Genomic DNA, 25,549 nt, shown 5'->3' on the forward strand with positions numbered 1-25,549 from the left:
GGACCGAGTGGAGAAGGGGAGCCCAGCTCTGCTTCTTCCTCCTCCCCAGCCTCCTGCTCCTGCTCCTGCTCCTCCTCCTCCAGACACCGGTGCCCAGCTCTCCCCCCCCCCACGGCTTTGACGGCGCCCATTTATCCGGCCCTTTCTTGCTGCCCTTGGGAGGGACAGCCCTTCAGGGCACGGTGACCCAGCGCGGGCTGGATAAATGCCCCTGGGGGGCCGGATACGGCCCACAGGCCTTAGTTTGGGGACCCCTGTTCTAACAGATGGAATGGGAAGTGAGACATTGTAAGGAAAAAAAGACCTGTGTGTCCCCCCCCCCCCCCCCACCCCTCCATCACGTTTCATTCAATGGTACCTTTTCCCTTGGTTTCTTCTTCTTGCTCTTCCTCCCTCGGAGTTCGGACAAAGGCAGCTGGGCTTCATCTTTCAAGTTATTTCTCCCGTGAGGGGGTGGGTCACTGCTGTTGGTGTCATCAGCAGCCGAGGCACTGCCCTGTTCCGAAATAAAGGAGTTCACAGGAAAAGATGAAATGGACCCGGATGGTTGCTTTCAGCTTCTTCCCCTTTCCCCTGCTCATGAGATTACATGAATCCGATATGTGGAACCATCAAGAGCATCTAAAAAGGCATCATTCAAGTGGCATTCAAGAGTAAATGACACAGGACACATCCATTTCAAACACTTTCACAGAAGCCAAAGGGGTTTGCAGAACTCAGACCACATTCTTTGCCTTCTAAATACACAAAGCTGGCTTTACCTTGCTTTGTACCACTTCATCTCTTGGTACAGACTGAGCACGTCTCTCTTCTTTGAGTCTCTCCCTCTTTTTTCTCAAGCTTCTCCCACGATTGAACCGTGAGACCTGCATATGGGGCAATGTTTCCAGTTAGTACCTTAGGGATAGACTGAGACTTAAGGTGCATCTATCCACACTGTAGAATTAATGCAGTTTGATACCACTTCATTGTCAGGGCCCAATGCTATGGAATCGCAGGAGTTGTAGTCTGACAAGGTACCAACACTCATTGGTAGAGAATTCTAAAGACCTTGAAAAACTATAACTCTCATTTTTCCATAGCACTGAGCCATTGCAGTTAAAGTGGTGTCAAACTGCATTAATTGTACAATGTAGATCCATCCTCGACCACACTTCAATTAGAAGCTTCAAAATCAATGGGATTTCAGCTAACTTACATCCTACCAATTTCAATGGCTCTAAATCAGTGGCTCTCAACCTGTGGGTCCCCAGATGTTTTGGCCTTCAACTCCCAGAAAGCCTAACAGCTGGTAAACTGGCTGGGATTTCTGGGAGTTGTAGGCCAAAAAACCTGGGGACCCACAGGTTGAGAACCACTGCTCTAGGAGAAAGTATGACTGAGTCTGGATCCTGTCCAAATTGAGCCACTCATCTTAATGCAATGATACAAAGGGAAGTTTAAAAAAATCTGTTGCTACCTAAAATGCTGAGCAAATTAATAACGAATCAAGAATAACAGTGAGTGTAGTCGCTGTACTAAAACTATGCAATAAAAACAACAAAATAGCAGCTAGTTTTTATAATTTTAAAAAATTGTTTTTCTCTAACTTCTATGCATTAGAACTAGACTAAATTATATGCTTAATTTATGTAGATTAGGTTGTCATTATTAGATTTAGAATAGATTGTCACACCAAGAACTGAAGTTGCTGACCAAAAGGTCGGCGGTTCGAATCCAAGAAGTGGAGTGAGGACCTGCTGTTAGCCCCAGCTTCCGCCAACCTAGCAGTTCGAAAGCAGGCAAACGTGAGTAGATCAATAAGTACCACTCCGGCAGGAAGGTAACTTTGGAATGTTTGTATATTGATGCTATGGTTTTTAATTGTTTTAATCTGTTTTATGATGTTCAAGCATTGAATTTTGCTACTGTAAACTACTTTGAGTCACCCGAGGGCTGAGAAAAGCAGTATATAAATGGAGTAAATAAATAAATAAATAAATAACAGCGCTCAAGGCAGTCATGTTGCCACATGACCTTAGAGGTGTCTATGGACAACGCCGGCTCTTTGGCTTAAAAATGGAGATGAGTACCCACCCCCCAGAGTTTGGACACAACTATACTTATTGTCAAGGGGAAACCTTTACCCTTTACTAATTTAGTAAAAAAAAAAGAAGATGTGCATTAGACTCAAGTAATTATGGTATTCTTAGCATGTCTGGATTCAACCCCATTGTAAGACATGCATCTTTTAACAAAATCTGTAACAAATACCTCCCCGATTTGATTGTGTGAGAGATACTGACTCCAGAGTACTTTACTAAACAGGGTACTTTAATACCCAGGGCATACCTGCGGGGCCTTTGTGAGCAGAAGGGCCACTTCAGCGTTGTTGTGTTCACGGGCAACTTCAAGCGGGGTCTGACCAGCCTGTAACAACAGAAGAAAAGTGGTTCTCTTCAGAAGACATTCATAGGAGACAAAGGAGGACTTAAAATATATGCCCACCGGTATATGAACATATTTGTATAACATTTATTAAAGAAAAGCATAATCCAATGAAGTTTCAATAAAGCACAATGGATATTGAGCATGGAAACAATAAATATGAGAAATCAGCAGTCAATAAAACCACAAACATATCTGAGTATAGACCAGGCATGGGCAAACCTTGGCCCTCCAGGTGTTTTGGACTTCAACTCCCACAATTCCTAACAGCCGATAGGAAAGCCAAGAGGGCTGAGAAGGCCAAAGTTTGCCCAGAGTTTAGACTCTGGAAAGTGTTCGACAAAAAAGTCATTTTACCAACATGACATTGTTGTGTGTATACGCAACTTTCCCATCCAGCCATTTTGGCAAAGCCACAACTGAGCAGCAAATAGCTTGAAAGAGTAAGAATGTGAGAAGATCTTAAAAATAAAAATTCAGATGAAACCAGAGTATTTCCTACTGGGGATAATAGATGAAGAAACGGAATTAGATCAGAATAAGGATATTTTATTCAACTATTGTACCACTGCGGCAAGAATAGTTCTGGCAAGAAGATGGAAATAGAAAGATGTAGCCACAAAGGAAGAATGGATGAGTAAAGTGAAGGAAATTAAAGACATGGATAAACTGACTTTTGTATTAAAAGACTCATATGGAAGACCAATAAAAAAAACAGATTGGAAGTTATTTGAGGAATACATACTAGCACATAAAAATAGACATGACATAAAAGAAGAGGAAGAAGAAATCTGAGAAGAAAGGAAGATGGAAAAAATATGGAACCAGAGAGAAGACTGAGGAAGTAAAAAAAACCCTATCACAATCCTCATCCCCCCTCCTCATCCTCCCCCTCCCCAGATTCCTTGCCTCCTTCCCCTTGCCCCAAGCAACCCTTTTCACAGCCAACACTAACCCTAGACTGGACCCTTTCCTCCCCCCAACCGACCCACCCCTCCCTATTTTTCCCCTACCCTCAATCCTAATATTTCCAACTTTTACCTATATATCTGTAAGAATATTCTTTAATAAAAATTATTTTAAAAAAAGAGTAAGAAGGAAGAGGACTTACATTGTTAACTACTGTCCCATCAGCTCCTGCCTCCAACAAGAGTTTGACTACCTTCTTATGGTTTAGTGCTGCAGCTACATGGAGTGCTGTATCGCCAACCTTAAAGTTACAAGAACAAAATATAACTCACATGCGATCATTCCTGTTGGTGAACATTTTAGTCAAAACACATAAGCTTCAAAAAGGGCTACCGAACAGAAAGACAGGCTACTGAAGAAAAACAATACTACTTTGTAGAAGGCAATTTGTTCAAATAAATGCCTCTTATTTTAACTTTCGAGAGAAAATTCACAGCCACTAAATACAATTATACAACATGCCTAAGGAATAGAATGAAAAATCTGTAATAGTAGCATTTGCTACTATTACAATGGTCATGAAAATACAAGTATTCCTTCCAGAGTTATTTGTGGTATTTTTTAGTTATATGTAACATCACTGCATCAATGGAAGCAAGCTGGTGAGATGTACTTGCATGTTATAGGAACTTGGACCAGGGTTTAAATCAGTGATTCCCAACCTGTGGTCCATGGACAGCCAGTACTCAGCAAGAATTAAAATATGGTCCGCAGCTTCACTGCTACTATACTGTTGCAACAAGAGCAACTGGTCACGCAAAACCCTCTTATAGTGCCGAGGTTTATTAAATATTATTTTCTGTGCGTGAGTAGATGGCGACTACTGGATGGCATATGTTCTGTATCAGAAACTAGAGCTGATGTGGTCTGTCCAATGCAATCTTCTGAATCAGCACCCCAAATAACCAAACCGAATCTGAAGTTGACCAAAAACTATTTGTAACCCGTTTGGTACTAATGTTGGACATTGAGCCTTTCTCAAAGTGGTCAAGTGGTCTGTGGTCAAGTGGTCCCTGGTCAAAGTGGTCCTGGGTCAAAGTGTCCCCTGGTCAAAGTAGCCCCTGGTCAAAGTGGCCCCTGGTCAAAGTGGTCTCTGGTCAAAGTGGTCCCTGGACAAAGTGGTCTCTGGTCAAAGTGGTCCCTGGTCAAAGTGGTCACTGGTCAAGTGATCCCTGGTCAAAAAAAGGTTTGGAACCACTGGTTTAAATCCTCACTCACTAGGGATGACTCCGGACAAGTCAGACTCTCTCAACTTAAAAGGAATAGCAACCACAACCTGAACAAATCTTGCCAAGAAAAACCCGTAATAGGTTCATCTTAGCGTTGCTGTAAGTCAGAAACCACTGAAAGAGTAAACTTGCATGTAATCATGATATTATCCAGTTGGGTGGGATTGGTCACTTATACATTCTTATTTCCTGATGGGGAAAGGGTTTTTTAAGACCCTTGATTTGTGCTTCATTTCTTGTTTTCTTTTTTTATGTGCCAATCGTTGCTTTCAACTTTTCAGTATGCACAGCAAATAAATAAAAAAGAAATCCAGTTATATTTTTTAAAGCTATATAATTAAAACTTATTAAATTGCATTATCTTCTGGGTCTTGACATCAATGTTGCCATTTTTACTCTGGAAAGAACTTTAAGGAGGGGGGGGGGGCGCAGAAACAATAAATGTGGATGCAGCAGCATGTTCTGACATGACAAAGCATTTCTTTAAGGCCATTCTTAAAACCAACAGGATATCTATAGTACAGCAATGTGGCAATATGGAATGGAGACATTCCAAAAGCTCTCCATGGGCTTCAGAGCCCAGTGAATCTATTTCAAAGACAAGAAACATCTTCCGCTGAGAGAGCCTTATAGAAAATGCAGCACGGCGACAATGGTGTTCATGCACTGACCTGGTTTTTTTCATGGACTGAACAGAAAGCACTGAGGAGTAGCCTAATGATGGGTAAGTGATTGTAACGAGCTGCGACATGCAAACAGGTATCTCCTGCCTAAAAATAAGGGGGAAATGTAGATCACCATAAAAACATCTCGGCTATTGGGAGGTGCAATCCTATACAAATGTAGCTGGGAACGAGCATAATATAACACAATGATACCCAAACTCTACTGAAATACTGATTTTACTGACTGCAAGCTAAAGCTCTCCACTCTTAAACTCATACAGTAATAATTGATATAAACAAGGATGAAAAGGAAGAATATGAGGAGGGGAAAGAAACTGGGACATTTTAAAAGCAGCTGAAAAAGTGGGGCAAACAAAGGATTAAATGGACTGTCATTGCCAAACTGGGACAATTGGAGTGTCCCTTCAGTTACAAGCAAAATAATTGTTTACTTGATTTTAAATTGGGGCAAAAGGGGATCACTAATGCTACATAATCCTTAACAATGTAAGAATGTATTTTACATGTTCTTTTTTCCTTAAATTGTCAAGGATTACATATTATTTATTGTTTATAAGAAGTGTAAAGAATCTAAAAATACAGTTTGGAAATGTGGAACACGAGAAGGAACTTTGTACCATATGTGGTGAACATGGGATAAAGCAAGGAAATATTGGAAGCAGATATAGTTGCTGATACAAGATTTTTTTAAATGAGTAATGTTGAAACCAGAGTTGTTTTTATTGAGAATGTTGAATAAGCAGATTAAAGGTTTAAATTATAGAGTGTGAATTTATTTGATTTTGGCAGCGTAGATTGGGTATAAAAGATTTTTGGAATGGCAGCAATGGGCAGATTATCTTCTTTGTTGCTTTTGATAATGTCTTAAATGTCTGGGAATCTTTTCTTAACCTTCATAAGAAAAGGAAAGAAAGCATTTTTGGGTTTAAAATAAGTCTTGTCGTGATTGTTGTTTGTTTGTTCTTGGCATTGGATGTTTGCCATTTTTGTTATACTTTGGAAACTGCCCTGAGTCCCTTTGGGGAGAGAGGGAGGGTTATAAATAAAGTGTATTATTATTGTTATTAAAATATTGATATTTCTCTGTATGTTTATTAGGTAGAAGTTTAAATACCAATTAAGTAGAAATAAAGGAGTGAATGACAGTTTTGCACCCATGGTTTGGAGTGTGGAAACTCCACCCTCAAAATAACAGAATAGTATTTTGTTTTATGTGATTTTTTGGGGGGGAAAATCAACATGGTACTTCTTATTTCATCCATACATAAAGGCCAAATATGTCTGTATCTATATTTAGTAACACTCACATTGTTTTTGATATCAACCCGGGAACCTCCAAGCAGTAGGACTCGAACACTTTCCGAATGACTGTTTTGGCAAGCCAAGTGCAGTGGCGTGTTACCTGCCTTAGAAAAGAGAGAGGGGAAGAACACAGTCATTTCTAGAAAGGACACAAAGTACACGAACAAAGCAAACAAACAAATTAACCTTTCTTCTCCACTGCTTTTGAATATACCTGACCTCCACGGAGAAAGAAATCTGCAACCTAACAGATAGTGAGTGACAAAGGGAAAGCAAGGCTGTTGTTGCTTTTCCTGCAGCATGTTAGATACCTAATTTGTTTTGTCCTTGTCCCAAAGATATTTTTGGAACAAGCAGATGATTATTTTTCATTTCTCACAATGTAACAATATCAGCCACCTGGTGGTGCAGTGGTTTAAACTGCTGAGCTGCTGAACTTGCTGACCAAAAGGTTGGTAGTTCAAATTCATGGGATGGGGTGTGCTCCCGCTGTTACCCCCAGCTTCTGTCAACCTAGCCATTCGTAAACGTGCAAATGTGAGTAGATCTGCAGGTACCGCTTCAGTGGGAAGGTAATTGCATTCTATGCAGTCATGCCAGCCACATGACCTTGGAGGTGTCTATGGACAACACCGGCTCTTCGGCTTAGAAATGGATATAGGCACCACCCCCCAGAGTCGGACATGACTAGACTTAATGTCAAGGGAAACTTTTACCTTTAACAATAACAGCTAAGAGAAGGAACCATGTTCTGGCCAGAGGAATGGAGGGGAAACATACTGTCTATATAGGTGACATACACAAACATAACACCCTGTTACACCTGTATATGTACAACATGACTTGCCTCATCTGAACAGCGGGAGGTGGAAGGTCTTGGGCTGCATCTACACAGTAGAATTAATGCACCCTGACACCACCTTAGCTGCCATGGGCCAATGCTATGGAACAATGGGAGTTGTAGTTTGGTGAATATCTCAACAGCTCTTGTGCTGCCAGAGAAGAACTGGGGGTGAAGAAACAGTAGCATCCAGGGAATGATATTTTTACACTGGCAGAGACGTGGACTCCACTGGTGTTTTTACTGGATCTAAGCCCAAGTGGAGTTAGTGGATGGCAGATTTAAAGGATAACATTACCATAAAGAGCTATATAATTTGGCACATGTAAATTTTGCAATCTTGTATCTTATTTGGTCAGCCTTTTTGTCTGATGTAATAAAATATGAATGGTGCATCTGTTTTTATTTCATTATAGAGATCACAGCACTTCCTCTCACTTTATTATTATTTATGGGAAAGTTTCCAGGATTTTAACAAATGAAGAACCCAAGGCTTGTAGTTGGTGATACAGAACATACACCAATGAGCCTCTGTTTCTTCTACCCTCTGCCTCCTCCCCTGTGGACAATGAAATGTTAGGTCCGGTCTCCTTAAAGGTAACTACACTCTTAAATCACGTCTTTTCTATAGGAAGCACTTAGTGAAATCCCATGGCTCAAAAACCTTAAGAGGTCCAAATGTGAACCTGATAAAAGTACATTTTAAAAAAAATCAGACAAGCTGACTGGCTCACACTTCCGATCTGCAATTTAACAGACAGAACTTGAGCCATCCTGCTGTTTTTTCATCTCACTGTTCTCATGAATTATGAAATGGAAGTACATCTCCCTTAAGTTACTTTGGTCTAATTTCAGAAACAAGAGCTTATACTTCTATTTCTGGTGAGTGGCATTTGCATACTTTGGGCTTACTTTGTGATTCATCTGCCCACTGCTGTATGTTCAATATTAAGTACGATTTTTGTTTTACAGGAAAAGGTCTGATATTACACTTCCTTCCCTGGTGCGTAATACCTCCCTCTTCAACATTTCTGTTTGGATGCATTGCCGTTATCTCATACTCAGAATGTTTAAATTCTAACCTTTAATTTTTCTTACAAATTTTGTAATAATAAAAATAGAACTTTATTTATATTCCACCCTACCTCCCTGGAAAGACTCAGGGCAGATTCCAAACATAAAAGGCAAACATTCAATGCCCGAACAATATACTTCGACATTATGTATTGACTTGATTTTATCTTTGACTTCTTCCTTTTCTCTGGTTTTCACATTTAGTCTGTTGCCAATACTTCTTCGCTTTACAACAATTTTTCTTAACTGGGGGTCAGGACCCCGGGGGGGGGGGGGGGGTGTCACAAGAGGGTTTCAGAGGGGTCACCAAAGAACATCAGAAAACATATTTCTGATAGTCTTAGGACCCCTTTAACAAAGAAGGCTGACGATCTCTCCACCTGTCCTTCTCTGCCTTTTTGGAAACAGATGGCAAATCCTCCCATCAAAAGCCCTCCTCTATTGTGATTGGCTGGCCTCTCAGCCAAGGGGAGGGCTGTTTCTAAGTGGAGAAGGGAGAGCGGGTGTGCTCGGCGCATGACAGCATGATGTGCATGTCCAGGCGAGGGAGAGCATGCGAGACTGGAGGGAAGCTCATGCCAGCGAGTCCCTCCAAGGCATGGGAATTCTGTGTGGGAAGTTTGGCCCAATCCTATTGTTGCTGGCTTTCAGATTGTAGGTGAACTATAAATCCCAGGAATTACAACACCAAAATGTCAAGGTCTATTTTTCCCAAACTCCACCAGTGTTTACATTTGGGCATACTGAGTATTTGTGACAAGTTTGGTGCAGATCATACATCTCTGGATGTAGCTGCACTACAACTTCAAAATTCAAGTGCCCACCAAACCCTTCCAGTATTTTCTCTTGGTCAGGGGAGTTCTGTATGCAAAGTTTGGTTCAGTTCCATCATTGGTGGAGTCCAGAATGCTCTTTGATCATAGGTTAACTATAAATCCCAGGAATTACAAAATAATTATTTCCCCCCCCCCACCCCCCCCCCAAAAAAACCCTGCCAGTATTCAAATTTGGGTATATCGGGTATTTGTGCAACATTTGGTCTAGTGAATGAAAATACATCCTGCATATCAGGTATTTACATTACCATTCATAACAGTAGCAAAATTACAGTTATGAAGTAGCAATAAAAATAATTGTATAGTTGGGGGTCCCCACAACATGAGGAACTGTATTAAGGGGTTGCGGCATGAGGAAAGTTGAGAAACAATATTAAAACATTTTTCTCCCTGGCAGAACCTTTGGTCCTTGTCATAGTCATCTCTCACCCAGGTGACTCTCATCTTCTCTCTGGTCTATAATTGTCTTACATTGATCTCCCTTATGTCTATTTGGTACACCAATTCTATCCAGGTACCAAAACTATTCAACTAATCTCTTTCATTATCGGTATCCTGGCTCCACTATTCTATCATCAGTCACTTTCCTTGTGTCAACTTACTATAAGCTCTTTGAGAGAAAGAGTTTTCTATTCTATAAAGTATTGTGTGCCAACAATCCTTCACATATTGCACACACATTGATACGCCTATTGGGAATGAAAGCACCTTATAATGTGTTTCCTACATAGTCCTATAACACACCCCCCGTAACATAAGATAAACATAGAAAGAGTTGGAAAAGACCTGGAAATATAATGAATCCCTCAACAGTTTTTGAAGAGATTTTGTTCAAATATTTGAAGTATGAAAACAGTATGTAAAACATGCATTATTCCCTGAGTTCGCCATTTGGTTGTCTTGTATTTAATTAGCTAGGTTTCTATTGCCATTTTTCACACTTTCTAATATAAATCCTTTCCATCACAACTAAAATGTGGAAAACCCCTTTTAGTGTCACTTGGCCATAATTCATGCAATAACATTCAGTATAATTGAGCTCTTTTTTGCGTGTGTCAGCTGTCAAAACAGACATTTTCCCATATGGAAAATTCCTCACAGGGGAAGATTCTACACAAGTTCAATTAAAATAAAATGACACGTGTATTTGCCAAGAGATACATTGCCATTTTATGAGAAATGTCACTGGTGAAAACTACTGGAGGAGACATTTCAACTTTCGAAGTAATTTCTTTTATTTTTGAATAAGCAAACTTGAAAGCTCCTTTCTGCAGGCATCTCACCTTGTTTCTGGCCAGAACATTTGCTCCTGCTTTAACAAGGAGTTTGGCCGACTGGCTGAAACCATGCCAAGAGGCTTCATGGAGAGCTGTATTCCCATCCTGAAAAGCAGATACAGAGAAAAAGAAAAATAGCCCTTAAGTCAACTATCTTCATATGAGGAGTCTAATACTTAAAACAAAGCCAAGGAACAGGAAACATCGTGTTTGCCATGCAGGGCTTTTTCTCAAACAACATGGTAGGGAATGAACTGGAAAAGGACACTGCTGGGCAATATGTCAAAGTTTATGACAGTTTGGACTTTTAAAATTTTTTAAATTGCCTTGAACAGGCAGGATTCTTTTAATATGTGTGTTATGACGACAATTTTTATGTTTATATTTTGCTTTGTTAATCTTATGGTTATGTTGTTTTTTACCTTGTATGTTTTGTGATGTCACCTGGGAACCACTCTGAGTCCCCTCGGGGAGATAGAGCAATATATAAATAAAGTTGTTGTTATTATTATTATTATTATTATTATTATTATTATTTGGACTACAAAAACCACTTAACACAAACATTACCAGCATCTCCCAATTTGACAACACTTTCCAAGGTTTTGAGTTGTTTGGGGTGTTCAGTATTGTAGTCAGAACTAGAAAGTTCCACCATAAATTATCCAAACAACTTAGACAATGGTTTATGACTATGTCTAGTTTCTAAATAGTTAAAATACTAAAACTATTTCTGGTGTCATGCATTTCCTTTTTACCTTGTCTTGTCTGTCTAAAGAGCATCCTTCATGGATAAGAGTGGATATTACATCTGTGTTCCCTACAACTGTAGCTCGATGCAAAGCTGTTTGATCACCCTGCAAAGACAGACAGTCGTTTACTACTAATACACTTTTCATTCTAAATGTGTAACATCACACATGCAAACATATTCTGCAGATTTATACAGCTCTCTTATAAGCAACAACATCCACATTGATATTGTGATACATACGAGTCGCACATTCAAAGGCACATCACCATTCCTGGTATCTCAATCAATTGTCACAATCTGAGATACTTTGGAATAACTGTTAAAAGCCTACAGACACTTCACATGTACAGTATGTGTTTCTACATGGACACCACTTCCCACTGAGAAAAAACACATAAAACTAAAATACTGTTTATAGTGTGTGAAAATCAGGCACATAAAATGTACACCATTGATACTGAAGTACCTGAAGCATTATATAAACCTCTGTTCTCTCCTGTTTTCCAGCTTATAAGTATCAAGGGAAATTATGTTATTGGGATGCAATTGTCAGAATTCCACATGCAGCATGGCCAGAGATGACTAGATGGAAAAAATTTAGGTAACATCCACAAACTCTTGTAGGTGGAGCAAACTCTAGTTTTACAATCTTGAAAGAGTCATTATCCTTCTTTCCTACCACAAAAACACATACATACAGAACAAACATGCTACTCAGCAATTATACCACGTTTCAGATAAAGTAAACTCAGCCAAGAAAAATACACTGCACAGAAAATAAATAGGTATCTTCAACAAAGTTTGCAGCATTTCTTAGTGACTGGTTAGTCTAGTCAGCAAAGCACATTCGACCAAGTATTCAATCAAATACTTGGCCTCAAAAGAAAAAGTTTTACATAGCAATTATGCATTTGCAGTTCTTAGTATGTGTAGTGGACTTTGTGCTATAGTGGCCTGATTACTGGACTAGGAGACTTGGCTTCAAATCTCCCTTTTACTATGGAAACCCACTGAGTGACTTTGGGCAAGTCCCACTTTCTCAGCCCCAGAGGAAACAATGGCAAACCCCTTCTAAACAAACCTTGCCAAGAAAACCCTATGATAGTTTTACTGGATGTTGGCATAAATCAGAAATGACATGAAGGCACACAACAATAACAAGTTCTTAGTCATTTCAAAGGGGCACAAGTCATACGTAACACAAGGATAACTTTGGCCAGGACTATAAACTTCATGTATCCAAATAACAAAGATGCTTCAGCCAGTTAGATTTTGTGAAGTTCCCATTGTTTTGCAAATATTCTTCCAGCAGTGTTTATGATACCCAATATAACATGTCTATCGCCTACTGTGGACAAAACGTATTGCTTATTGAAGGGAAAATAACTGCCTAAACTATTATCTATGTGCAAGTGGCTTCAACACACATATGACATTTCCTATTATATTCATTTTTTGGGCAATGAATGTGCCTTCAAGCTGTTTCTTTCTGCCCTAAATAAGCAATCTGAAATGCAAGCTGAGTTGCCCCATACAGAGTTGAGCAACGCTGCTCTTGTGACAATTCTGTGACAATTTGTGATGTAAACCCACTGTAAAGATACAAGACTCAAATGGGAAAACCCACACGTCTCTTAAGAAAGCAATGGGAGATCATTTTGTTTGGACTAACATTTTAAGGGAAAAAGAAATGTTCCCAGCATCACATTCAACAATTCTATAAAAAGTGCTTTTCGGTTGCGAATGGAGCTGAAAAGTTATTATCTGTCTATCATTGCCCGTTGTCCTTGGTCTCACATGGCCTAGAAACCTCTGGCTACACTGAAATCCCTCAATACCATCTGAACTGAAAGCAAACCGGGTTGCCTCTGGCTACACTGAAATCCCTCAATACCATCTGAACTGAAAGCAGCATATAAGTCTGTGACTCTAATATCTTCACTTTTCTTCTCCTGTATGATTTTTATCATCTTTGCCTGATGAAGAAATCAGCAAAGATTTGAAAGCTGGGGTGAGGCTTTTTCTGCATTTTGGATGGCAATGGAAAGTATAGCTTTTTTGTGAAGATTGTATTTTGATATATTTTGCATTTTAATTTATTGTTGATTTAAGTGTTTCCTATCCTGAAACTCAAGCAAGTCCAAAATAAAGTCTTCTATTTCTTCAATTCTATGACCCCTGGTGGCAGAGTGGGTTAAAGCACTGAGCTGCTGAACTTGCTGACCGAAAGGTGAGCAGTTTGAATCTGGGGAGTGGGGTGAGCTCCCACTGTTAGGCCCAGCTTCTGCCAACCTAGCTGTTCAAAAACATGAAAATGTGAGTTGATCAATAGGTACTGCTTCTGCGGAAAGGTAATGGCACTCCATGCAGTCATGCTGGCCACATGACCTTGGAGATGTCTACAGACAACGCTGGCTCATCGGCTTAGAAATGGAGATGAGCACCACCCCCCAGAGTCAGACACAACTAGACTTAATGTAAAGGGAAACCTTTATCTTACCTAAGACACATTTCCCCATATAAACATCTCTAAAGATAAGATATGTCTTAGAATCACAAGTATGTTTTTTTCTGCAGGTGGTACTGAAATTAGTGTGTGTCACAAATACGAGATGGCATGTTAGAATCAAAGAAATACAGTAAGTATATTTTTTAAAACTCTGGGCTGACTATGATGCAAGAAGCAATGGTTGGTTTGCAAGAGGAGCACAGCTCCAAATAATTTCAACCAAACCCCAAGAGGAAAATTTCCCGTATATGTTTGACATTCTAGCTGCCATTAAGCGGACACTTTCTTTTTGTGATTCTCATGCTCTTGGAAGTGTATGTCACTTTTTAAAAAAACATGACCATATTCATGTTTCTTATCTTTATTTTCAACATTTCAAATCCTACGCTTTATTTTTTGTTCCCTGACTTTCTGTCATTTGGTATTAGGTACTTTCCCTGATAAATGAAGGAAAGTGGTCTGCTCACCGGGAACAGAAGTAGAGGCATATGGTAAGGACAAAGATTGAATGGAGAAGGGAAGCTGCCCCATGCTGGGTCAGAGCCCTGATCCAATCCTGTTGTTCCAACTGACAAAAATGCTTCATAGTCAATTCACTTTTTTCCTACGTCTCCTAGAATCTCATTAACAACATAATCATGCTAGCTGGGGTCTCCTGAAAATGGTGATCCAAAACATTAATATATTCAAGTTTTGAGGCCCTCTCGCACTATGGAATTATACCACTAAAAATACACACTGTGATAGCTGCAGCATGCAATGGAAAACAAGGCTTTGCAATTTGATGAAGCAATATAACTTTTTGGCAGAGACTTCACAATACCTCTCTCTTAGTCTACAATTTCAAAGGGTGCAACCATGGCAGTTAAAGTGGAATCACACTGCTATCATTTTGTAGTGCAGAAAGGGGTCCAGTCTCAGAGTCTTTACTTGCTTGCCACTTGATCATTTCAAGCAGAGGTTAACTTGTGATCCTCCCCATACATTATATGTACTAAAAGAGCTGTGATGGTGCTATGGGTTAAACCCTTGAGCCGGCTGGACTGCTGAACTGAAGATTGGGTTGCTGACCTGAAGGATGCCGGTTCGAATCTGCAAGATGGGGTGAGCTCCCGTCAAGCAGAAAAGCTCTAGCTTTCAGGGGCATGAGAAAAATCTCCCAGCAGGATGGGAACACATCTGGGTGTCCCCTGGGCAACATCTCTGTAGACAGCCAATTCTCACACACCAGAAGTGACTTGAAGTATGTTCTCAAGTCGCTTCTGACACGACAATTATATGTAATCTATAGCCATTGGTCTTTTTATTAAGAAGTCCATTTAATAAGCATCCAGAATTGAAGGATGCAATGTTTCTGCAATAAACTCAGTTCTCTGGACTCAAATTATAATAGAATATAGCGGGAGTTCTTTTCAAAAAGCGTCCATGACTAACGTGTTTTTTGTGAAGATGCAGCAAAGAGTAGAAAGCTATCAATTATTGCCAGCAATAAAATCTATATTTAAGTGGAAAAACTGGTTTCTTGCTCTATTTGTACAAAAAGTTATTCAGAAGTTGAAAACTTGCTTGGTAGTCGTGAGAGACAGACTTTTGTGTTTGCCTCCAAAATGTTTCACAGATCCTGGCCACAACTGCTAGGAGGGGATGTATAACTCATAATGCCATAACAAGAAATATAATAGGACACATGGATTATACAGTGTGCACCCAAAGCTTTCTGTTACCAGTGATGTATCGAACTACTTATCATAGGAAAATCCTGTGATATTGTAATTGAAGACAATCAAGTGGTAAACAACAAATCACATTTTTCACTAGGAGCTCCAGTGATTTCCGGCAATTTAAAAACCCAAGGCTTTCTCCAAGTCTGGACTCAAAAGCCAGCTGTTGCATATAGAATGGATTAGACTGATAATTGTTTCTTAACAAAAGACCCACTTGCTCATCCACTGGATAGATTTTTGTTGAAACAATTATTTTAATTAGATCAGAGTGACAGCAACAAGAAAAACTAGTGTAGTCCATTAAAGGACTTATTAAACATGCTGGCTTCAGAGAAAGACAACATCTGCTCTGGGAAACATCTCCCCTCCAATTAAAAGGAATCTCGAGTCACAAAGCAGAAAGTTGCATTTCCAACAATGTAATAACAGAGACTAATTGAAAACCGGCCTGCATCCAGTAGGCAACACCATAAAAGAGTCATCTAGAGCAGCTTGTCTTGGTATCAGGGTGAGTGTGTATCACATAAACACACACACAGTGTTAACAGGAACTGTTGAGACTGGAGTGGTATATTTCTCTTTGGGTACAAAGGTAGGTAGTAAAGATAAAGGTTTTCCCCTGACATTAAGTCTAGTCGTGTCTGACTCTAAGGGTTGGTGCTCACCTCCATTTCTAAGCGGAAGAGCCGGCGTTGTCCATAGACACCTCCAAGGTCATGTGGCTGGCATGACTGCATGGAGCGCAGTTACCTTCCCGCTGCAATGGTACCTATTGATCTACTCACACTTGCATGTTTTCAAACTGCTAGATTGGCAGAGGCTGGGGCTGACACTGGGAGCTCATGCCACTCCTCGGATTCGAACCTGCAGCCTTTCGGTTAACAAATTCAGCAGCTCGGTGCTTTAACCCACTGCATCACTGGGGGCTCCAGGCACAAAGGTAGGCAATGAAATTGTCTAAAAACATAAGAAAGGGATAAAACATGCTCTCCCTTCTTCACCCTTGACTATATCGTGTGCTATGGGGAAGAAATGAGGAGAGAAAAATTGGGGACAGCATAACTGTTTCCTTTGTCCTCTCTTTAAAAAAAAAATGATGTTGCCTAGTTAGTCCACACTGCCCAGTAAGGCCCTCATCAGAAAGGCCAGGCAATGTGTCCCACTGGAATCAACACATGGAAAAAGAGTCACTCTCGCAGAGAGGTCCCGTGCTGGCTCCATTGGAGCCAGACTAAAACAGGAAGCCTCCTGTGTTCTGGGAGAAGTGTTCAATGGCGCTTCTACCACGGTTGGGGGTGGATCCTCTGCCAGAAATCACACTATGTTGTCTGAGGTCTGTCGTGAACCTCCGTCCTGAGGATGGCATCGAACTATCCTAGGATGCTGATTTAGGCAAGTATGATGAGGTCCTATGATCCACCACAAGGCAGAAGGCTGTGCTGGCTAGCAAGGAATTTTCCACCCAAGTAATCTATCTGATTTTCAAATATGAATTATTTGTTCAGGAGCCCCAAGATTAGTAACAGCTGCTCAACAACTTTTCTAAGAAAATTTTAATAACACTTTTCTGCTCTCAGCTAGTCAAGAAAGGTGATTCCATCCTACTACATTGGCAATATGGCGACCAGTGATTTCTATGGAGATCATATAATAGGTTAACTGATGTCCTTATTAATCTCTGGGGCTAAATGCCAGTCTGTTTCTCCCAGCCTTCCCCAGGGTGGCATCTCTGGGCATCTCTGGGCATCTTGCTTTACAATTTCTATCACCCCATGCCTCAGTGATTGCTAGGAATTATGGGAGTTGTGATCAATCAGAACCAGAAGGCAGTGGGGAAGACTAGATTATGTGAGCAGTTATCCTGAGTGAACAGCCCTTAAAAGGGGGTTGAGCAATATACAGATCACACATGCCACCATCCTTCCGGCAGTTCATCATCATCACCATCTGTGCTGCTTCTTCCCCTACACCTTAAAAATAGTGCCATGTAATGAATTTTGGCAGACATGGCAGTGACAAAACAAAAATGGCAACCCAAAAATCATCTTTGAAAAGAAGGCATGCATTGCCCAAAGCCACTTCACCCTCTGATTCATTTATGGACTCAACCATATGTTGCTGAGAAAGTAAACCCACCCAACCACCTCCCCACAACATCAAGAGCTCTTGACTCTTCACTTTATAATCTCAAAACAAACAGTCAGCCCTCCACATTTGTGGGTTTGACTTTTGCGGATTTGATTATTCCCAGATTTTATTAAAATGTTTTCTCCAGGAATCTTTGGGTCCTCCAGTGCAACTTTATGGTCAACGTCCCTTGGAGACTGACCACAGAGTGATGCTAGACAACCTAGAGATTCCTTGACAGATCACCTCTCTAGAAATATCTAGATCCTTTAGTGTGATTCCATGGTCAGCTTCATGGAGTCGTGCTGGAGGACTAGGGATTCCTAGAGAAGTAGTCTCTCAGGTCGCAAAATATCATATTCATGATTTTTCAACTTCATAGGAGTCCTTTACCCCTAACTCCAGCGGATGTGGAGGGCTGACTGTATGCAAAGAGTTAACATTTCCATAAAGGAACACACTGATGACCAATATAGTCAACAAAACACTGATAAAAGGAAGGGGCCTTCACATTCTTTGTTTTTGTAAACCAGGGATGGGCAACAAAGGGCCCTCTTGATATTATTGGACTGCAGCTTTGATCATCCCTCAACAATTGATTAAGGCCCCTTCTACACTGCAATATAAAATCCAGATTATCTGCTTTGCACTGGATTGTACGGCAGTGTTGACTCAGTTCAAAGCAGATCATGTGGATTGTCTGCTCTGATAATCTGGATTATATGGCAGTGTAGAAGGGGCCTAAATTGGCTATAGCTAAGGAAACTGTAATCCAATCATATCTGGAGGAGCACCAGTTGGTCAGCCATGGGGTAAACAATGGCTTGCAAACACCCAGAAATAGGAATTAAAGATTTTACGTGTAGTTATAAAGGTAATAAAAAGTCTGATTTAGACTGAGGTACATGTACTCAGTACTGAGACTGAGTTGTATCAAACAAACAGTTCCTCAGATAAATTAAGATAGTAGCATTTCAATGTTTACTGTGAAGACAATTCAGAGGAAGTGTTGATTGAGAATAGCCATCACAGAACTTTTAGTGGGACTTTTATGGGAAAGTAGGTGGGGTAACTCATTGGCAAAACATCATCATAGTGCCAGACATGCATCCATGCGCATTTCAAGTAGCTCTGACATGCCAGGTGGCCAATCCAAAATGCTACATGCAACTATGTTGGAGAGAAGCTGAAGTTAAGAGTTCTAACCTCCTTCTCTCTTTGCAATCTTCTAGGATCCTTTCTAGCCTTTCTCCTCTGCTTTTTCTTATTTTTCTCTTCCTTGACTTCTTTTACCAGGGCCACTGTTCCCTTGACTATTTCTGAGGTATGTGCTGTGTGAGCACTCATTGACCAATCAGAGATGGCATCAGGATTCCAATAAGGGCTTGCAGGATTAGCAGGGAGAAGGAAAGAGTTACTTCTTGGGGTTTCATACTCTAGAGAGCTGGTCTCCACAGGCTGAAATTCATAATAATCCCATTCAAGGCCACTTGAGGTCATTCTTCAACTAATGATTAGGCCTTTTACAATATCTTAACGGTCAACATCTGCAGAACACGAAGTCAGCATTTTAAATTCTCCACAACATTTTAGACTTTATTTATATTACGTAACAGATGACAAATTTATTATGATATTTACAATAGCTATCAATTTTCACAGCTCACCAAAAACACAATAATAAAATAAACACACAAAAACATATTTTAAAAAGAAAGTCTTCAAAGTGGCATACTTATTTTCCTTCTGGTATAAAATCCAGAGGGGAATAGTATTGGGAAATACTTGGGAGTATAATCTTGGGGAAAGTCAGTGCTATATACCAGTGGTTCTCAACTTTTGGCCCTCCAGATAGTTTCAACTTCTGCTGCCCCGCCACGGAGACTGGGCATTTGAAGTTGAAAACATCTGGTGGGCTATTAGTTGAGAAGAAAGACAGAATGTTATGTACAATCAATACATGGAATATTAATATCTTTGATTAGAGGTAAATTTAAAGACCTTATTTAAAGGAAGCTGAACACTTTTAGCAATTGCATTTCATCTAAGAAAGTGAATAACATCATAGAGGAAAGATGCTGGAAAAGACAATACATTTATTAAAATGCACATGCATGTACTGTATTGAAATAAGAGGGATTTCTCCCCACAGTCCCAGCTAGGAAACCTTTGATTTGAGCTCAGAAAAATATTACATGAGCTCAAGTACTGATAGCATCAAAATCAAAATTCAGTTAACAATGCAAAAACAATGTAAGGCTGTCATTCAAATATTCTTTCATTTGTTAGAAGTGGATGATTATCATATGCTAACAGTATGAATGGTATAGGAGCCCCAGGTGGCACAATGGGTTAAACCCTTGTGCTGGCAGAACTGCTGACCAATAGGTCAGCGGTTCAAATCCGGGGAGAGCTCCCTCTGTCAGCTCCAGGTTCCTGTGTGGGGACATGAGAGAAGCCTCACTTAAGGATGGTAAAACATCAAAACATCCGGGTGCTCCCTGGGCAACGTCCTTGCTGACGGCCAATTCTCTCACACTAAAAGTGACTTGCAGTTTCTCAAGTCGGTCCTGGCATGAAAAAAAAAAAGCATAAATGGTAAAGGACCAGCCACAAGGAATACAAAAACTGACAATTGATTCCCATGCCACAAAGCACTTCAGCTCCACTCAGAAATGTTCCTGGCATTATAAATGCAAACATTCTTGCTACGGGTTTTACACTTCTGAATGGTGTGAATGATGTCATGCAGGGAGTCAGTGGAGCTGCCAACTGCGTGGGTTAGGAGCAAGGGCCAGAGCCAAGAAAAAAGCAAAACATGAATTGGGTAAAGGAGGAAGCATTTCATCCTCCCTCTCCAAATACAAGTTTCACATTCAAGTTTGGGTACAACTTTAGCTCTGATATCCTTGGAGAAAGGGACAGGGTGTGTTTTAAAATGGTTAATATAATTCTAGCACTGTAAAAAAGAAAAAGAAAAAGTTCTTATTATTTAAAGGCATGACTATTGCTTACAGATATGTGAAAAGAGGTGCTGGAAAATACTCTCAAAGCCCTTAATTGTCAGGCCATTGTCCTTGCTGGGTGCTCCTTTAAATAGTTGCCCATAAAGCTTTAAAACTAGCAAACATCTCTTCTAAACAACAGCAGTGAAACCAGCTAACCTCTTGTAGTGATTTGTGAACTAAAGTGGCAAAAGGCTTTCCCTGCTGGGAGAAAGGGAGCAGGGTTGCATCTACTCACATCATCCTGAAGATCCACATCACAGTCTGCTCTGAGCAAAATCTGGACAACATGGAGATGGCCCTTGTAAGCCGCGAGATGGAGAGGAGTCCGCCCATGCTGCAGAGTAGAAGGGAGCAATTACTGGACACGTTACAAACCCAATTCCTGGTATGTACCACATGAAGAACTTTAACCCACACAAACTGGTATGGATACATTACTACCACAAAAATGTGTGCTGACATACACGTGAAGCCTCCTCTGCTCTTCTTTCTAGAACAGGGATTGACAACTGTGAAAAAGAGGAGGGTATTTCTCTGTAAAAACTACAACCTTGTGCAAAAAAACAGACATGGCAATCTGGAAATAGCATTTTTGCCCCAAACTTTGGCATTCTCAATTTTTAAAACCCACTTATTTCTTAAGAGAATTGTTTCTCTTTGGATGTATGAATAACAGGCAAGAACTGCACAGAAATATTTGTTTTCTCTGCAGCAGAAATAATTTGAGTTGACTTGCAAGGATGAAATAGTCAAATATTAACATCCCTCCTTGGAAGAGATCACGACTCCGAGGATAGCATAAGGAATTTCTATGATTACACCGCCACAGCGTCTTCATAGAAGGACTGCTTCACCACTATGTCTATAGCATGAGCCATGAATGCAGCTTCAACTCTGCAGGGACTCCAATACAAGGGGAAAAGCTGCTTAGAGTTAAATGGCATAGCAGCCAAGGACCAGGGTGTTGAGTGTTTCCTTCCTTATCATGGATGTTATGAAATGTTAAAATCTGTGAAGTAGGGATGCGCTCTCTCTCTCTCTCTCTCTCTATATATATATATATATATATATAAATGTAATGTTCGTTTGTGGGATTAACATAACTCAAAAACCACTGGACGAATTGCCGCCAAATTTGGCCACAAGATGCCTACGAACCCAAGAAGTGACAATCACTCAAGAAATTGTTTTTGTCATTAGGGAGTTGTAGTTTCTGGGATTTATAGTTAACCTACAATCAAAGTGCATTCTGAACTCCACAAACAATAGAATTGAACCAAGCTTGGCACACAGAAATCCCATGACCACAGAAAATACTGGAAGAGTTTGGTGACCACTGATCTTGAGTTTTGGAGTTGTAGTTCACTTGCATCCAGAAAACACTGTGGACTCAAACAATGACAGATCTGGACCAAACTTGGCATGAATATTCAATATGTCCAAATGTGAAGACTAGTGGAGTTTGGGGCAAACAGACCTTGACATTTGGGAGTTGCGGTTGCTGGAATTTATAGTTCACCTACAATCAAAGAGCATTCTGAACGCCACCAATGATGGAATTGGGCCAAACATCCCACACAGAACCCCAAGCCTTGAAAGGACTCTCTGGCACAAACCTCCCTTCAGCCTCGCAGGCTCTCCCTCGCCCGCACATGTGCACCACACTGCCATGTGCTGAGCACGCCTGCTCTCCCCTCCCCACTTGGAGTCTCAGAAACAGGTTGAGAAACATTGGAGTATGTGCTTTAAAAATAGAATGTATTGTTTCTTCTTTCTTTCTTTCTTTCTTTTTTTTAAAAAAACCCTGAGACACTTGTTAGGAGAAAGAAGGGATATAAATTAAACAAATAAACCTATACAACTCCCTACATTTGTATTATGAAGGATGGAAAGCATCACCAATATACAACATCATGACTAGTGGTAGCAGTGGCACAATTCGTAGAGGTTCTAGGGAATAGTCTGTGCTGTTTCTTCTGGTGTTATTTTTCCTTCTGTTTTGTTGGTGGGAGTCAAAAGATCAGCAAATACATTACGCCTCCTGGCTGACAGCAAAATGGGAACATATTGCAGTGTGCTCACCACTACTTATTGTTTGCCTCTCTGTCTCTTAATGTCCATGGTTAAATTTTAACTGAAGTTTTGTGTTCCAAGGAGGAAAACACATCAAATGAAGCTGTCCCTGGGTTTTATTTTCACTAGCCAAGATCTAATAACTTTACATGCACACACAGAACTATGTTAAATTACTCCAGTGCCAAAATGATGTTCTGAATTTTCGGTTTTATCCAAAGACGAAATGGAATCAATAGCCCTGGATAAACATCTTGACTTAATAAACAAAGACATATTCCATTCCCTAGGAGAGAGTAAAAAGTTAAATTCAGTTCCCTGTTGCATTGAAGCCAAGACTTTATTTCTAAGATTATTTGAAAACAAGGGCAAGATCCTTCATTGGATAAATGAACAACAGGAATCAAGTGCAAGCTTTTAAAAACATTTAATCTGCCATTTAAACAAAGTAACAATTTGCCCCTCATGACAGTCCCCACTCTCAACCAGTGCCTCCCTTCAAATAGATAAGTCTAGTGATACTAACAATAATAAGGGCTTTTGAATGGTCGCACCCTTACTGTGTAATTCTCGGGTCAAAGAAAACCCACAAAGCAAACTTACCTGTTTTAAATGTCTGGCTTACACTTTTTAAGCACATGACAATGCTTGCAGATAAATATAATTTTAATCCCACTGCAATCTTTCAGCGTGTCTTTGGGCTGGCATTACCTATTTCATTTAATAATATGTTCCTGTTATTTGTATAATTTAAGAGCTGCCTTCATGGATCCTTTTAATGCCAAAAGCAGGGCTGTAATGAAGTGAAAACAAATAAAGGGAAAAATGTGAAATGATCTACGTGTGTGGGTAGTGCCTTCTAGTTACATGACAACAACTTGGGTTTTGCAGGGTTTTCCTCAGCAAGGAATACGAAAGAGGTGGTTTTGCCAGTTCCTTCCTCTGAAATATAGCCTACAGCATCACATCCCAACTAGTAAAACAGAATGAATTATTTTGGAGAAGGATCCTAATTATCTGATGAACTTAATTGCCTATTACTTAATGTTGATTGCCAATTTAAAAAATATTTATTTATTTTGTTTGATATCCCGCCCTCTCTCCTGCGTTAAGGGATTCTGAGTGGCTCACCAACCCAAAATCTAATAAAATAAATAATCATGAAAGAAAACAATCTTCTGAGTTTTCTTCTAGAATGCCTTAATTCCTATAGAGCCGGCATGGGCAAACTAAGGTCTGGGAGCCGGATGCAACCCCCTGGTGCTTACCTCATTTTTCCTGTCTTCTTGGCAGAAGGACACAGTGGTCTGCCATGTCCTAATGGCAAAACGATGGGGAAGAAGGCATATAGCAGCTGAGAGCCCTCTGGAGTGCTCTCAGCCGTTGTGTGTCTTGTCCTCCTCCCGGCGTAAGGACAGTTTTTGTTTGTTTTTTTTTTTGTCCTGTCAGGAGTGTCCTGTTGTGAGAGAATTGGCTGTCTGCAAGGACGTTGCCCAGGGGACGCCCGGATGATTTTTTTTATGTTTTATCATCCTTGTGGGAGGCTTCTCTCATGTCCCCGCATGAGGAGCTGGAGCTGATAGAGGGAGCTCATCTGCATCTCCCTGGATTTGAACCTGCAACCTGTTGGTCTTCAGTCCTGCCAACACGGGGCTTTAACCCACTGCGCCACCGGGGGCTCCTATAAGGACGGTGTGAGCGGTCCATCCTTATGCTAGGAGGACGGCTTGAAGAAGGCACACAGTGGCTGAGAGCCCCCTGGAGCATTCTCAGCCACCGCCTCTCTTGACCTCCAGGATCATGCCAAGAGATTGAGGAAGGAGGATTGGTGCAGTTGCCGCGTGTCCCATCTTATTCTCGGTATAAGGATGGAGTGAGCAGTCCCATCCTTATGTTGGGAGGACAATCTCCTGGCCTCCTCCTGGCCCCACCCTCTCCCAGGCCCTCCCCACCCAGTTTATGCCCAGTCCCCTTCCCTCCTGGCCTGGCCCTCCCAGCCAGGCCCACAATGCGGCCCCCCAAGTCAAAAAAGTTTGCCCATGTCTGCTATAGAGTTTATTACCCCCCCCCCCAAATTCTTAATGTACTTGTTTTACAATAACCTTAGTTGCAACAGTCTCCGCAGAATCATCCTTCTCCTCCCCCCGCCTTAAAAATATTGAGCATTAAATCCTAAAAATGAGAAAACTACAGATTTGATTATAGTTGCCATTTTCTGATTCAATAAAATTTGGCTTTTCCAAAAGCTCTCATTAAAATGACAGCTAAACCAAACATATGGAACACATTTCCTTTTATTCTTCCCTGGGGGAGAACCAGGCCGCCACCTTACTTTCAAGTAACTGAGTAGTAAGTTACACACACACACAAAGATATACTCTACATACTGTGGGCTGATACATGATTCTAGGACATAAACGTCAGATTATAAATATGAATTCTGACAAGTTTAGGCCTGTAGTTTCTGACAGTCTTCAATGTTTAATTCTTAATTAACAGACTCATTGCTCCACACGTTGTTCTTGAATTATAGAATCCATCTCAAAAGCCAAATGTGATGTAGCTGTTTGGGTGCTATGTTGACTACACATATATTACACTTAAGAACCCAGTTCATTTTCTGGTTAACCTGAGCCCCTTAGCAATATCTTCTAATATTAACTCACAAGCAGTGGGAGCAGCAAAGCAGCAAGCTTATTATAGTAGCCAATTA

General features: G+C 40.6%; 1 protein-coding gene across 9 annotated transcripts in view; it reads right to left on the reverse strand.

Annotated features, from left to right (window-relative positions):
• ANKRD6 (ankyrin repeat domain 6) overlaps positions 1-25,549 on the reverse strand; it is a 108,595-nt gene that overhangs the window by 11,536 nt on the left and 71,510 nt on the right. For 6 of the 9 annotated variants that reach the window (XM_060753026.2, XM_067467494.1, XM_060753028.2 and 3 more), the window contains 9 exons: positions 20,999-21,097; positions 11,400-11,498; positions 10,648-10,746; positions 6,619-6,717; positions 5,297-5,395; positions 3,539-3,637; positions 2,332-2,409; positions 762-866; positions 359-496 (listed from right to left, as the gene is read on the reverse strand). In XM_060753026.2, coding sequence (XP_060609009.2) covers positions 359-496; positions 762-866; positions 2,332-2,409; positions 3,539-3,637; positions 5,297-5,395; positions 6,619-6,717; positions 10,648-10,746; positions 11,400-11,498; positions 20,999-21,097 — 915 coding nt within the window. Of the gene's footprint in view, positions 1-358; positions 497-761; positions 867-2,331; positions 2,410-3,538; positions 3,638-5,296; positions 5,396-6,618; positions 6,718-10,647; positions 10,747-11,399; positions 11,499-18,961; positions 19,303-20,998; positions 21,098-25,549 lie in introns of those variants that run through there. The other 3 variants (XM_060753025.2, XM_060753024.2, XM_060753033.2) reach the window with 3 other exon arrangements.

The sequence above is a fragment of the Anolis sagrei genome, chromosome 1 (assembly GCF_037176765.1).
Source record: "Anolis sagrei isolate rAnoSag1 chromosome 1, rAnoSag1.mat, whole genome shotgun sequence".
Taxonomy (NCBI): domain Eukaryota; kingdom Metazoa; phylum Chordata; class Lepidosauria; order Squamata; family Dactyloidae; genus Anolis; species Anolis sagrei.